This window comes from Amphibalanus amphitrite, unplaced genomic scaffold (assembly GCF_019059575.1).
Source record: "Amphibalanus amphitrite isolate SeventyFive unplaced genomic scaffold, NRLGWU_Aamphi_draft 000098F_arrow, whole genome shotgun sequence".
Lineage (NCBI taxonomy): Eukaryota > Metazoa > Arthropoda > Thecostraca > Balanomorpha > Balanidae > Amphibalanus > Amphibalanus amphitrite.
Genome location: NW_024881593.1, coordinates 383,737 through 399,627, shown reverse-complemented (window position 1 = coordinate 399,627; position 15,891 = coordinate 383,737). Strand labels below are relative to the sequence as shown.

The following is a 15,891-nucleotide window of genomic DNA, read 5'->3' as shown; positions in this document are numbered from 1 at the left end:
GAAAGCATGACGGAGTTGAGTAGAATGATTTGTGCGGGCTACAGTTTTTGGACTATTGCCTGTTTTTTTTTTTTGTAAGCTGTCAAAGTCGTCTGTACATATATTTACATCACATCTTTACCAAATAAACTATCATGCAAACCCTCGTTTTCAGAAACTTTCAACATCACATAAGCATTACGAGTACATGCATACAACAAAGCTAAATCGCAAAGGCTCCGTATCCGGATCTTTGCCGAGAATAAACGGGAAATGATCATATTTGCTAAGATCTGTTTCATTAACTGATAACTGTTTATTTATTAGCTTTCGGGAATTGCTTCATCCTCTTGCAGCGGACCAATATTACGAACGCTTGTGAGGGACCCATTCGGTCTGTTTTTTTTTTCATCACACGAAAAGCCTACCATCTAGCCACCCTGGTGGATTCAGTGGAACCCAGGTGGTTCCCGCCGAGTGCGCCTGGCACTTCGCCGGGCGCACTGCTTGCTAGAGAATCCAGTGTCTAAGGACCCTCTATGAACGACTAACCGTCCTTGTACACGGTACACACAGATCAACTGCGTCTCCTCTGGGTCAACTATCTCGACCCCGACGGCAGTTCAACGTCCGCCACTAGCTGGCGACACTTGACGCACACGGCATGTCCTCGACGGTGTTCCAGACACTCTATATCGTCAGGCTTGGCAAATAAGCAGACACTCTGCCACCTGGCGCTACACAAGGTACTTTCAGCAGCATCACAATCACCCGGCGTCAAAGTCACGTGACCGCAGGCTACCTTACAATTGACAGACACCATAGTCACATGACATCAGGCCACACGCCACATATCGTTTCAAGTATCACTGAAGTTCAATACCGCCTCCCGGAGCGTCCCTGCCAATCCAGCCTGTCGTCGTCGTCGTCCCACTCGTCCCTGTCCTCCTCCTCGTCCTCCCGTTCCTCTCCGTCGTCCTCCCGTTCCTCCGGGTACACCGCGTCAAAGAAGCGCCGCAGCGGCAGCTCCTCGGCGTAGACGGTCTCGACAAAGTCGCCCCAGCCGTGGCGCCGTCTGGGGTAGGTCTGCGCGGGCCGGCTCAGCCGAGCTGTTGCCCTCTTCGCGCCCGCTGGTCGTACCGGCTGCTGCGCTGGGGCCCGCGCACGCGCACGGTCGGCCGAGAGGTTTGGGCAACTGAAAGGGACAACGCTCGTCAGATGGGCTCACCGGGAGGCAGACGCTGATGGGTCTTGGGAATTTAAACAGAACGTTTGACATTAATCTATAGCCAGTCTGATGACCAGTGAGGTCACCCATGCCCATGCGGCTGGATATGACATTTGTGCTGATATTTTGAGACTCCTAAATACACATTTCTCCCTTGTTTGCATGTCTGTATGTTAGCCATAACTTTTCAAGCTATTAGAATGTCTAGAATCATGCTTTTGGGAAAAGATCGCCACGATAGATATCTGATGAGCCAATAGTAGAAGATGCAAATACGATATCTGATTTGAAGCCTTTACGACTAGACATTGTAGTTCAACGTATACGTTTTTTCGGCTACGTCGTTTGTTTTCGTTCCGAATTTTCGACCATCGAGGCTCGAATTTTCGACCATCGAGGCCGTTGTCAAGAAACATGACAATGATGTTTCTTGACAACGGCCTCGATGCGAAGGTCGAAAATTCGAAACGAAAACAATAAACGACTAGTAGCCGAAAAATCAAACGTTGCACTACAAATACGATATGATACGATGCAAGAATTATTCATGCGTCAGTAAGTTCAGTTCAGGATTAGTAAGAAGGCATGCGGACAACATTCATTTGGGAAGAACTTTGCGCAACCGTTTTCGAACTACCTACGTATGTTTGGGGTTAGTTGAGGTATTTTAGGTTATTTATGCTTTGTCGTCACATGTGAGTGCATATTCGAACCATCATATCATGCATGAGTTTTACGATGGTGGTATTTGGTAGGCAGCTACTGTTAATCTTTCTGCTATGATATTTAGTAGTTCGGTGTCATCGACTATCGCTGTGATAATGCATGCTCGGTTAGATTTTGTTTCTGAAATGTCATATGTTAATTGAATTCCCAAAGGTTAGTGCATGTGATATCAGACCGGTTTGGGATGCGTATGAAAAAAAAACCCTCCATGCAATTTAGTCCCGCGTGTTCTTGTGGGTTACCTGTCGGCCTGGCGTGTCTGGCCTCCTGGACATCGCTAATGGGCGTGCGGTCGCTGCTGTAGAAGTTATGGAAGGACGAGAAGAAACGGGTGCCCTGGTCGAAGGGTCGGGCTTCTCGCGAGGGCAGTGCGGTGCATCTGGCGGCCACAGGGGTGGACCGAGTCAAACGCCGGCGCTCATGGCTAATCCCATAGCAGCAAAGAGTCACTAATCCCACAGTCGGCAACTCTGTGCAATGTGCACAGTGCATGACATGGCGCTTAGTCGTGCTTTCCGGCGAGTTACTCCTCAAATGTCACGCTGAGATTTGGAATGTTCCACACCTAGGTCCAACGGAAACAAGGGATATACCAGTGAAATGCGAAGGATAATGATCCTGAGTGATGATAATGTATGTCAGCAACCGGTGATCATGAGCCCTAAAGTAAAAATCCGCTATAAACTATGATCTGTGACCTTGGTTGAGCTGTAGGGTCGTGTGTCACTTCATTCCGCAAAAACTTTGACGATGTGCAGTACTGTAGGTACAGTGATTTGACTGAACCAGATGGCAAAATGTAGTGAGTTTAAAATCAGTGTGTCCTTTGCCTGGATTCGATTATTTGGTAAGAAAAGAACAAATATTGCTTTCAGAGTCGAGATGTAGAATGAACTTCGGTGATCGGTAATGCCATTGCCAAGTGCACTTCAGCAGATCTCTATAGGATCCTAACCAACACTTAAGCCGTGACGGCAAGAGTCGCCTCTCCAAAGGACTGATGCGTGCCCTGCAGGGGCTCGATCAGATCTTCTGACCCCTGGGTGCTAGCCAGGGACAGTGGCTGCTGCTTTTGAATCAGGTTGAGCCTTGTAGTTGTCTGCTATTGGCCAGCAGATTATCATTACTTTGGCCTCTGCATATCCGTGGGTGCTGACCATGGCTAAAACAAATACTGGATCCAACCAAAGACGACATCTAGCCAAGTATTAATTTTAATTTTTGAGCATACGAAGGCCGACAAACTTGTTTGAAAAAATGTTATGATTGTGAAACTGGTTTATGATAAATCCGACACAGATAATCGCCTCGCCGCTGGACTTACGAGCAGGTGTTGAGATCGAAGTAGTGCCCGGTGCTGCACTCTCGCTGCTGCTTGCACTTGCACTGGCATGTGCTGGGCTCCCAGAGTTTCTGGCTGTTCTGCGAGCACTTGACGTAGTCGTCCTTGTTGACGCACTTGCAGCGACACTCGCTCTCGACGTACTCCTGGAACTGGTTGCAGTCCTGTGGGAAAGGGGGAGGGGTTCAGAGTCGCACTGCGACATTTGGGACTGTATGTTACTACAAGCGAAGTTTATTTATGATATTTTTTACAAAATATCTAGAAAGATTGTCAAACACCTTGGTTCGAAAACTTTCTTCCTAATTAAATAATAGGGATTCGTGGGAGTTAACTTCATTTCACAACCACCAAAGGAATCAGCGCATACCACATGGATGTGTCACGCTGCACTGTAGTACTGTCATCTGCTACAACCCTGAGACGTTCCACTCATTCTCTCACAACGTGGGAACAAACTATTTAAAAATCGACACTTAATCATACACTGCGGTCTGGTCGCAGACGCTCCTGGTGAACCGGTTATGCGCGCCGACTTACGTTGGCGGTCAGCTTGCAGCCGCACTCGCAGGCCGTGTGGATCTCCAGGGGTACCATGATGGTGTCCGTGTAACCCATTCGGCTGGAGCCGTCCTGGTACCCCATGCTCACCACCTGAAAGGCATACGTGGAGCTCGGTCAGTAGTGCCGAAGGGTCTCGGTCAGTAGTGCCGAGCCGTCCGGTCAGTAGTGCCGAGCGGTCTCGGGTCAGTCGCGGAGCGCGCGGTTCGGCTAGGCCGTGAAACGGTCTCAGTGCGGCTGGCCTCGAAGATAGTGTGGTTTTGTGGTTGGATTAGTTTGTCTTATTGGGATAGCTCAGATCACATCGATCAGAATTAGGATGGGTCAAGAGGTCAGATCGGTCTGATTCTGAGCGGTTGTGTTATTTGACACGGTCATTGGCTGCACCCTTGCAGAAGTTGACAGTCGATCTGAGACCAATACCAGACGAGAGATACTTCTCCACGGGCCTCATAGCGAAATTTTCCAAAACTGCTGCTAAAAAAACGGGACCAGATTTGCAGCTTGCTGCGGTTGAGCGGTTTGATCCAAACAATGGAGCCGGGTGTCCCGGGTTATAGGTCTGGACTGCATCAGACCGACCAATCAGTGAAATCCCCGGGTCACGCCGTCCCTGAGAGCAGCCGGGCCTAATCCGCGTCCACTCCCAGGCGGGACTCTGGCCCCGCTGCAGCTCTCTCCCACCGCCATGACTGCAGCGTGAGAACAGGAAACGTTCTCACACGGGACTGGACGGGCAGGGCCCTGCACAAAATCGCCTGATTCAACGGCCCCGCTCGACTACGTCTGAGCGAGCGGGTGCATTGCTCATCTCCACCGGCAATCTGCAAATTCTTTTGGGGCTGAATAATGCAGGCATGATTCAAGTCTCAAGATGGATAAGAAGTATCTTCTTATGAAATCTGACGGGTCCGAAAATTGTCAACTTTTGCAAGCCTACTGTCAGGTCTGCCCTGCCTCTCGTTCAATAAAATGAGTAAGCATTACGGGTTTAGGCCACATCCCGGCATTCCTAGAACTAAAGCAGGTCGCATTTCAGCAAACAGTCTTTCATGGAAGATGTTAACCCTCGCATGTGTAGGGGGGGGGGGGGTCGGATGGACCCCCCCCATGGTTTTTCGCGAATAACTCGCGTAAAAAGCGGCCGATCGCGACGAAACTTTCAGTACCCTCACATTGATCAATTTTACACCTACCCTGAAAATTTCATGACCCTGAACCAAATGACCTTTGACCTGTGACCTCTTTTCCGAGACCATGTTTGGCCGGAATCGCGATTCTGCGTATGTCGGCTCGCATTAGCCGCGCGTTTGCAAGCCTTTCGTGGTTTCAAACGTTCAAACATGTGATTTGATGTTGCTTCCATGCATTAAGGTGGGTGTCAAGGTCACCTGAAGGTCAGGTCAGGTCATTGACCTTTGGTGACCTCGGGTGACCTCGGTTCACTTTTTCGAGCTGTACATGTTTCTAGGCTAGTTTTTGGAGCTGAATTCGAATTTAGCAACCATTTGAACATTTACGAAGTAGTTTTGGTGCCTTCGTAACATGTTACGAAGCTGTCAGAGGCGGTTGACACGTACTACGAATACCCGTCACGATGCCTACTGGTTGACCTGACCTGACCTGACCCGACCTGGTCTAAATGCTTAAAGACATCATCTGTGGTCAAAACTAACACGATATTCGTGATCAGCACCCCGAAAAACCCCTTAGCAGCCACACTTTACGACTTTCTAACAGGTCCCGATTTTCCCGACTTTGGGTCATTGACCTGACCTGGAAGGTCACCCAATGACCTAGGACCTTAAAATTGGGTATCATCGGCTTCCTCTCGTCACGGGCAACACGCTCGTTTTTTCCGCGAAGCTCTAGCTCGATCAGGGGCCAAACGGCAAGGGGGGGGGGTCCAACCGACCCCCCCCCCCCCCCTACACATTAGAAGCTGGCAAACGCCGCACACATGCGAGGGTTAAATTTGTAACGCAAAAATTATCGCTTAATAAAACCAAGGCCATATATTGGCCATAAACCGTCAATTATGGTGCAGCCTCCAAGTGAAGAGCCGCTTCCGATGTACTAACCCTGACAGAACAAGTGCAATGTTTTCCTCTATTTTCTCCTAGCGTCTGTACTGGAATGTGCCCAATTTGCTTCCACAGAGCATTACGCAATGTTTTCAAATTGCAGCGCATTTGTGAGAAGGCTTTCGCTGCGAGATGGCGTGATTGCGATCGAGCGCTTCAACTTCTATTTAATTTGCTGGGCAGGAAAAACAAAATGAACGCATGTAAATGCATTGAGTGGCCATACTTTATTGCAATCTGCTTGATCAACAATGTAAAACAAGTCAGTCGACCTGATGGTTTTGGTTTTGATGCGCCTTTCGGCAGTTTCTCTCAATGGGCATTTAGATCTGCCGTAAAATCCTCTCTTAAATGTAGTCACCTAACCTAAATCGGTAATGTTTGAGTGCCTACAGGTGTCAGTAAACGTTGTTTTCCACTAATTTATGCCTCCTACGCCTGCAGCATCTCATATTGTGCTGAACATTTCAATGGCACGTGGCTAGAATATGGAACTGAATCTCAAGGATTGTATAAAGGTACTTCTGACAAGGTAAATTGACTTTAAGGGGAACCACATGATTATTCAATAAATATTCATGAAGTTTCGCTGCCATGTCGAGGATGCAGGCATTGCTAAAAATGCATCGATGCATTCATCATTTTTTGACTTGCAGCCAATACAAACGTTTTAGTCTTAATCATGAACCAATTCCATCAAATGCGAAAACAATGCATCAAAACACATAAGGTCACCCCGTTCTCTGGCGCCACCTCACCTGCACGTGGATGGTCTTGGTGGCGGTGGGCTTGCAGGAGAGCAGCTCGTGCGAGCAGCAGCCGCCGCAGCGCTCGACGCGCGTGCACGACGGCCAGTAGATGGTGTTGCTCTTCTTGTTCTCCTCGGCGATAGGGACAGTGGTGAGCTCCGGCTTGCAGACGGCCGCCACCGCCATTTGGCCGTTACGGTCTGTGGGGGAACGCAGATGGGGTTACTGGGGTCTGTACGGAACGGAGGGAGTTACGGGGGTTTGTAGCAGACGGAGGGGGTTACGGGGTTTGGAGGGAACGGGAACGGCATGCGGCTCTCTTAGGACAGAGCATGTCACAAGATAAATGGAAGGGAATGAATGGGCTGTATATGAAGTGTTTAGCTGTAGCCGGTGGAAGAGACGTACTATTGGTCTCAAGATAAGGGTCCAGGCGACCTGTAGGTTTGATGCGGTGAATCCCCCCACCTCCGCCACACTCGCTCGGTGCTACGGAGCTCCGATCTCGCGACCGGTCACCTGTACTTGTAGACTGTGCCGCATGACATAGCAGTTGGGCGGGCCAGCGGAGCTTAGGCGGAAACTAGCGCCGCGTTTGACAGAGAAGGACGCTCACCATTCCGGCGGGAGGGCCGCTCGCCATTTTTACCCTCGCATGTGTGCGGCGTTTGCCAGCTTCTAATGTGTAAGGGGGGGGGGTCGGTTGGACACTCCTTGCCGTTTGGCCCCTGATCGAGCTAGAGCTTCGCGGAAAAAAAACGAGCGTGTTGCCCGTGACGAGAGGAAGCCGATGATACCCAATTTTAAGGTCCTAGAGCTAGGTCATTGGTTGACCTTCCAGGTCAGGTCAATGACACAAAGTCGGGAAAATCGGGACCTGTTAGAAAGTCGTAAAGTGTGGCTGCTAAGGGATTTTTCGGGGTTCTGATCATGAATATCGTGTTAGTTTTGATCACAGATGATGTCTAAGCATTTAGACCAGGTCGTGTCAGGTCAGGTCAGGTCAGCCAGTAGGCGTCGTGACGGGTATTCGTAGTACGTGTCAACCGCCTCTGACAGCTTCGTAACATGTTACGAAGTCACCAAAACTACTTCGTTAATGTTCAAATGGTTGCTAAACTCGAATTCAGCTCCAAAAACTAGCCTAGAAACATGTAAAACTCGAAAAGTGAACCGAGGTCACCAAAGATCAATGACCTGACCTGACCTCCAGGTGACCTTAACACCCACCCTAATGTATGGGAGCAACATCAAATCACATGTTTGAGCGTTTGAAACTACGAAAAGCTTGCAAACGCGCGGCTAATGCGAGCCGACATACGCGGAATCGCGATTCCGGCCAAACATGGTCTCGGGAAAGAGGTCACAGGTCAAAGGTCATTGGGGTCAGGGTCATGAAATTTTCAGGGTAGGTGTAGAATTGATCAATGCGAGGGTACTGAAAGTTTCGTCGCGATCGGCCGCTTTTTACGCGAATTATTCGCGAAAAACCATGGGGGGGGGTCCATCCGACCCCCCTCCCCGGCTGCACTCCTGCATTGCACGGTCCTGGCCGCAGAACATGAGGTGACGAACGGACCTCGGGTCACGGATCACCGAGCTACGGCCAGCTTCACAGATATTGTCCACCTGAACGGCTGCATCGCTACATAAAGGGAGCATCCAAGGGAGCATTTATCAAGGGAGCTGAACCAGACAGTCGGCATGCTCCAGGCCGAAATGACACAGCGTGTCATAGCTGATTGGTTGGGACATCTGCCTGTTGTTTTTGTTTGCAAGTCTTAATTATGGACGAACTGCCTGCACAGCCCGGTGTTGGTGGGATAAGCATACGGTTGCTGGCAGTGTTGCTGATCGTTCCAGTTTGCCAGCGTGCGCCTACCATTTCAAACGTTACATAAATCGCATTGAAAAAGGCGGCCGGGAAGAGGGGCCAGTAGTTATCGACAAAATTGGCCAAGCGGCTCGCGCTGAAGCGCTATCACATCTCCAAACAGGACCGTGAGACGCTATTGGAAGAGCTCTCCGAGGCTCATTACCTACCTTCGGCCCAATACTAAGCCAACGCATGGTCAATGACATGTTGACATGCATTTTCAATCAGGACGGCGCGCCAGCTCATCGCTCTGCCAAGGGCTAGCGGTGGTGCGAATTGAACGTGTCAGACTTCTGAAGGAAAGAGATGCTAGCCGGCTGCCATTCGGACCTCATCCTGATCGACGAACTGCAGGCTATCGTCCAGCAGGACCTGGACAAACAGAAGCCGGCGGCCAGCCTCGGCGCCTTGTCGTTACAGCTCAAACGGGCATGATATTAAATCCAGCCGTATTTACTGCACAACCTAGTTACCAGCATGCAAATTTGCGTTCGTATGTAAATCCCTGTTCGTGGGAAATAAACTGAGCGCTAAAGAGAATGGCTGTCCCCTATGTAGCAACTTAGAGAGAACATTTTTTTAGAGGATAAAACTTATGCCGGACCATGTAGCTCACACATCGTTCATTGCAGTTTCACGTTCGACTGCAAGACGTGGCAGTTTGTTTAGGACGTAGCAATCAATGTTGTCATGATCGGCAAACCGCCGACAACGTCACTAATCACTATTTATATCATTATCTTAACGGTTGCATATTTCAACCTTCATAACTTTTAATTTCCTAAGTTGTTTCATATCATTTCATTTATTGCGCTGAACAACTGTTGAACAGTTCATTTCAATAACTGCATTGTTAAAGCTTCGGTAGGGTTAACCAGTAAACAATATGTTAAGTGTTACTCTCGCCCCGTTCGCTATGTGTTCGCTTTATACTTCTATCGAACGTGATATCATTCCAAGAAAGCACTAATAGTGTAGAGTATAGAAGCCATTCCCACCGATGGGACTCGAAGCGATGCAGCTAGGTAATGCATAAGGCTGATTGGCGATTTCAGCTTATAGACAAGACAAGGAAACGTTCTCAAAAATCAAATCCACACGGAACAAACATATTTCAAGAGTGCACGTGTCTCTTTGTCGTTGTATCCGTTATTCCTCGTTGGACCTATCGGCCTTCTGAATACCGGGAGGGGTCTGGAGTGGGGGGGGTGCTTGACCCCCGCCGCCGTTTCACCCATACTTAAGCTAAAAGCCTTGCAAACAAAAAACAACACCCAGCGATTCACAATCAAGTTAAAAGTGTCAGAGCAACATGTGACCTCTGAGGTCAGGTCACGTGCACAGGTGCAGGGTGTTCATTAGCGAATAGTAAGCCCCCGCTGGAGGCCCAAATGATCGCCGGCCATCGTGCAGACGAGGCCTTCGACGACACACGGCAGCGTTCAGTTCATCAAGGGTCTTGGACTCTTGAGTTCGCTCCGCAAATTGAGTTGCTTGAGGTTAAACGGTGAAGTCCAAGCAGGAAAAATCCAGACTGTAGAGTGACCAGGGGTGCTGGGATCTTGTTCAGTTGCTCGAAGGAGATGAGAGTCTGGCAATTCTTTAATAATCTGTCCAGTATTCACGCTCGCGATGGATTAAGAAACCCTGGGAATGTATTTTTAATATATGGACTAGTGATGTCAATTACAGAAAGTCGTGATACCGATACCAAACCAAATACCAACAGGAACCGTGGGAAAATATCAAAACCGAACCGACTTCGGAATATCAGGGAAATGCCAACTTTTTACCAAAGTCACAGTCTCTTTTACATTAGCGAGGACTCACAATACCTACCAACAAAATACCAAATGTGTTCGAAACGCCAATACCAAGTTGGTATCGGTTTGGTATCGGTATGCCAAAAAGTTGGTATTCGATTTGACATCTCTAAGATGGACAATCATCCACAAGAAGAAACTAAACTGGAAACATTATCGCCCGATCCTAATGACCGTCATCTACCCTGACAGCATGGTGTCGAGGCTGGAAGCGTGCACCTTTTGGCTCACGGCTCAGTGAATCGGAAGAATGGTTCGAAAGGGTGATATTGAGTGACGAAAAGTGGCTCGCGCTACAGCAAGCACCCGCAAGAAGAATACAGGCTCCTTCGCCGAAGAATCCACAAAAGTTGATTCCATACAAGGATGTGCACGGAGCGAAGGTCTTGGCCGAGGTCTGCCGCACGGAGAAGCAAGTTTTCTTCGAGCGACACAACTGATTTCTGTTTGTGCGATGTAAAATGTCTAAGATTTATCATTCCAGCTTTTGCTGGAGTGAGCTGCTTTTGCATTATGTCTTATGCCTCTGGCAGGACTGACTTTATGTCATCCCTTATTGATCACCCTGTAATTTAGAGGATAGCGCGTGGATGTTTAAATGCGGTTATCCCGCACCGTAGACAGCGTTTACAATTGCTTTACGTGAGAGAAAATTATCAGATGTCGTGTAACTGATTTGTTAAACGTCTAGAGATTAAGAAACTGTTAAACGTCCAGGCGCGGGGGGGGCCATGGGGGCCATGGCCCCCCCTTGGCCGATTTTTTTCAAAAATAAAATAAAAAGTTAAAAAGCTGAAAAGGGGGCCTCCTGAAAATAAAGTGGCTATTCATGTTGAGATGTTGCCTGAACAGCTAGATAAGCTCAATAGACGCAGTTTTTTTGGGGGGGCCAACAAGTGGGAAGATGGGGCCTCCAACAGGTGGGATTATGGGGGCCTCCTGGTTTCTAATGGCCCCTCCCTTGGAGATTTTCTGGATCCGCCCCTGTAAACGTCTAGTAGACATTTCGTCTAGTCTGAAATGTCGTATTTTTATATAAAATGAATTCTTTACCATTAAGCATCCGAAAGATATCGGCGGTACGGGATAAAATTATTAAACCGCTCGTAGGTGGAAAAAATCTTTTGAACGTCGAGACGTTAGGCGAGACGTTTAAAAGATTTGTTCTAATTAACTACTTGAGGTTTAATATATGTATTTCAGTAAATACCGTTCCCTGTATTTCAGTTGGAACAGTAGTTAATGACAAAAAAAGCTCCAATATCTATGTAATGTCGTTTATGACGTTGCACATGGCTCAAAACGCAAAAGTTGAGCATCTATCTTGAACGGAGTGAAGCGATACGAGCAAGACTCCATGTGCAAACGATAGTCTTAAATCATTTTTTGTCATCAAAATAAATTTTAATGTCCCTTGTTCCTTGTTGAATTACGATGGTGAGGTCACGTCATTGACCTAGATTTACGTGAACTTTATAGAAAATTACGAAACAGAAAAGTTGCAAGGTCTCGGAAGAATATGAAATCATGTGAATTTTATTTATCTGCAGAAGTGGACCTAGCAATGACGGAGTTGCCAAGCCGCAATATTTTAGGACCGAGTGAAGTCTTTTATGACGTCAAAGGTCAGTGACTCGACGAGAATTGAAAATGTAATTGGTCGTTGGTGTCACCAGAGAATCGGCTTGAATCAAGTCAGTAGTACTATTGTTGAGAGTTGAGAGCAAGCGCAAGAATTCTGGGGTAGGTAACACCCGTCAACCTCAACCATGGAAAGCTATGCTTTTGCGGAGTGAGCTTTAAAGCTAGTGCGCCCCATGCACTGTCGTTTTTTTTTCCGCTTGCTGTCGGTTTTCCAATATATGGAAGCCAGTTACAGGCGTCTCTTAGTCTCTCATTGGTCAATCGCACACACCACGTGTGGTTCATCAATGACCAATGAGAAGATGAGAAACGCCAGCAAACTGACAGCATGCTGATTTGGTGATCAAACAGCGCCCTGACCACACCCCCTCCCATCTATCGCTGACACCCTGCTCGGTAAATCGTCTCGAGACGCGACTGAGCCAGGCCCTTCGACCGGTTACCGCCGCCGGCATAATTCCGCCTGATTCCGACTGCACCGCTGGACACCACACTGTGGCGAGCGACCCCGCTGTCAGACTCGGGCCGCACGCACCCCCTCCCCTACCCCCACTCCAGCTGTGGCGAGGGTGAGGGTATTCACCGCATCAAACCTACAGGCCGCCTGGACCCTTATCTTGAGACCAATAGTACCTAATGCGAGCCCATTGGGGACTGTCTACTTTCTGAAATGGGTGGATGTGAGCCATGCCACTTGCAGGGTAAGGGAGAACGGCAAAGTATCCGAGGGGAAGGCGGAGGGTCCCATGGTCTGTATATATGTTGTTAGTACTGACTACTGAATATGAGTCAACTGTAGGCCGTAGCCATAGAGTAAGTAGGAACTATAAGGGACGTCGTGACATAAGTTTTTTCGCCATTTAAACGTTACTGTGTATGCTACTTTATTAACCTACATAGATAGTATGTGCTGCCATTTCTTTGCTTCAGGAATATCGATACACATAGTGTCAACTCAGATGTGCCATGCACGTTTGGGTCGATTGATCTGCTTGGTATGAGATACTTACTTCCCGATTTTGTGTCCAGATTTCCGCCTGAAAAAGAAAGATAACTGTTAGTTAACAATTAACATGATAACGGATACAGCCATAGCTGTTAATCCTACACAGCTATTTAAGTATCAAAACTGATATGTTCTGCGTGTTTAGAAATTTCTAGATTTATACTGAAAACCGTGGTGAAAAGGCAGGAAAACACCGTCCTAAGTTAAGTCGAACTTCACACTGTATGTACCTATCTGTATCCAAGCATCACGCAAGGACACACACTAACACCGAAACTTATCGAGAAAGATAATGATAAATGACTCATAATTTGCTGATGCTTAATGCGTCAAATTATATCGACATCTTATAGCTTCTGAGTTTACAAAAAAAAATGAGGGCATACGTGCATTTTGCATTAACGTTATTGGCGGCTCCAACATTTCGTCATTAAATAATGACTTAATTCACGTAGCTAGAGAAATACAATATGGATTAAGACTCCAGCGTGCTGTGCAACCTTTTCAACAACCAACTCTGTGGGTACATTATACATATATGTATACCTGTAATAAATTATGTAAACAATAATGAACAATAAATGAATTTGTAACGTGGCTTTGAGCGTAATACCAAAATAGCTTAATACTTAATAGCAAAGTACTTAACGTAGCTCTGAAAGTTAATAAGCGAATGATCATTTACGTACTTACCACCAAAGCGAGTAGCCAATCCACCAGTGTCAGCGTTTCTTGCCATGGCTGAAACGAAGATTATTCTTAGTCAAATGTCCGTGTCAAAGCTCAGTTGAGATTCCCCAGTAAACAAACAAGAGCCTTGGAATTTCGCTGGTATAGCCCAGATTGGAGCCGTTCTGCAGAGCTCGACGTATTGATGTTGATGCCGACTCAATAGAGGGGACAATGGAGTCATATGGTGTTCCATCCGTCAGCCTCTCAGACGTCAGTTGACTGGAATGGTAGACTGTACCGGCATACCGCTTATTGCGCAATTATGCACGTCTGTTCTGTGCAGAATGTGGGGTCACAGCAGAAGTTGTGTCATTTGAACGTTAAGTTTTAACCTGCGTGATGAGCGACACAGCTTGTCGTTCCAGTCAACTGGTTTCTTGCAAATGGACTGAACATCATTCGCAGTTGATCTATATACGCATTATATTACAGGACGTCTTTATATTACGAAACGTTTATTGCTGCTTTTCACTAATTAAGTTCACTAATAGATTTAGTTGGAAAGGGGGACTGGGCCAAATCGCCCTGCTGCAGTGTCCAAAGTTAACGATATTATGTTGTTTTCTTCGAATCGAAAGAAAACGTAAAATCTTGCATGAAAAATACTTAAAATTGCCCCGAGTTTTTTAATTTGAATATTTTGAGGGAGAATGGCTCAATAACACCTGCGGGAACATCAGTCCCAGTGTTGCTATTGCGTTCATGTAGATTACGGATGGTTACTGGCTAGATATGTTTTACAACTTATGTACTCCACACAATTGACGGTGAACAATCGAGACGAGCAGTAAGTTCTACATATAATGAGAAAAGAGGCAATCGAGCTGTGGCTCATCAGTCATCATTTGAACACACGCATGGAATATCACAAGCGATAGTTATTCGGAAATGGCGGTCCGATCTGGCGGCGCACACCACTCTCCAATGTTTATACAAGTTTTGACGTCACTTGCCGGGTCCAGACGCATCGGGAGACGTCACAGAGTGGCAGGCGCCGGAATCTTATGTCTAGCCTGACGGAAATGTGCTGAGGGAGGGAAGTCTGCAGGCTCATATGAGCTATGTAGATAACTAAAATATGCGCAATAAAATGGGTAGACAGCTTTGTGCCTAAGCTCTGAAGCTCTGAAGTTTGAACCATACGGGATAAACCGATGGCATAAACAAACGCTGGATTGTTTTACTTACTTTGAACGTCGTATCGGAGACGGCTGGGCTGGTCGACCAAGCGCTCCAAGTCGCGGATGTTTTTGGCTTTGCTCAACGCCTCAGCCATGTAGATCGGAAGCTGGAAAATCGCGCAACGTATTAAACAACCGTGTAAACAAACGTTTAACTGTATTGTTAATGATATTTAAGGTATTATGAATTCGTTTCAGGATAAATGACAGAACGATAGATGACAGATGACACTAGGTACTTACACGGAAGCTAGGCGGTACTTAAACTTAAGTTGGAAAGTAAATTGCCTAATTACAAATTCTTCTTTTCGTAGTTCAATAGTTTGGTCTAGTATCCTAAAGATGAAGCACTTACACGCGCAAAGCCTCACTTGAGTTGTCTGATACAACATACGTATTATATTTTTGTCAATGAATAAGAGCTTGTACTCACCCCCTCGAGCCTGTTGGATCTGTCGAACTCATCCCCCGGGTAGTTGATGGATTGTGACGGCTGCCAGGTGGAGGACCCGTACCTGGTACGGGGGTCACCACAGACGGCACCAATCACCAGCACCAACACCGTCGAGCGCACCATCGCCGGTCTCATATCGACTGTCTGCCGCTCTGAGTAGATCCAAATCTACCTCGCCTCTCGCCTATATCTACCTCGCGTCTCGATCAGCCTGTCTATCTCAGTCCCAGATCCGAGCCTCTCGCTCTCGCCTCCACTGCGGTCACGACTTGCCAGCGATCACTGAGCCGCCGGCGCCGGCGTGCAGACTTTTGGTCCGAGTGAGAGGGGGGACGGGGTCCGGTCGGGGAGGGGGGGGGCTCGCTCCAGGCTCTCAGCTCGCGGCGGTGCGGGGTCTGTGTTTACAGTGGTCGTGACGAAATGCAGAGCACGACGCAGTGCCCCCTGGCATTTCTCCGAACGGCGGGTGGAGTCAGGGCGCCACGCCGCGCTGCTCGGGTTTCGGC

The 15,891-nt window shown here is 47.7% G+C and overlaps 1 protein-coding gene across 2 annotated transcripts; it reads right to left on the bottom strand.

Annotated features, from left to right (window-relative positions):
• Positions 1–87: 87 nt before the first annotated feature.
• On the bottom strand, positions 88–15,758 carry LOC122380452 (vascular endothelial growth factor D-like). Of its 2 annotated transcripts, XM_043363610.1 has the most exons (9): positions 15,365–15,714; positions 14,939–15,038; positions 13,712–13,759; positions 13,023–13,049; positions 6,679–6,869; positions 3,816–3,929; positions 3,258–3,439; positions 2,176–2,312; positions 88–1,174 (listed from the first exon to the last, which is right to left on the bottom strand). In XM_043363610.1, the coding sequence occupies exons 1-9, from the start codon at positions 15,518–15,520 to the stop codon at positions 1,080–1,082; spliced, it is 1,050 nt and encodes a 349-aa protein (XP_043219545.1). In that variant the 5' UTR covers positions 15,521–15,714; the 3' UTR covers positions 88–1,079. The 2 variants fall into 2 exon arrangements, with proteins under 2 accessions (XP_043219545.1, XP_043219544.1); XM_043363609.1 differs by lacking the exon at positions 2,176–2,312 and having other exon boundaries at positions 15,365–15,758.
• Positions 15,759–15,891: the final 133 nt, after the last annotated feature.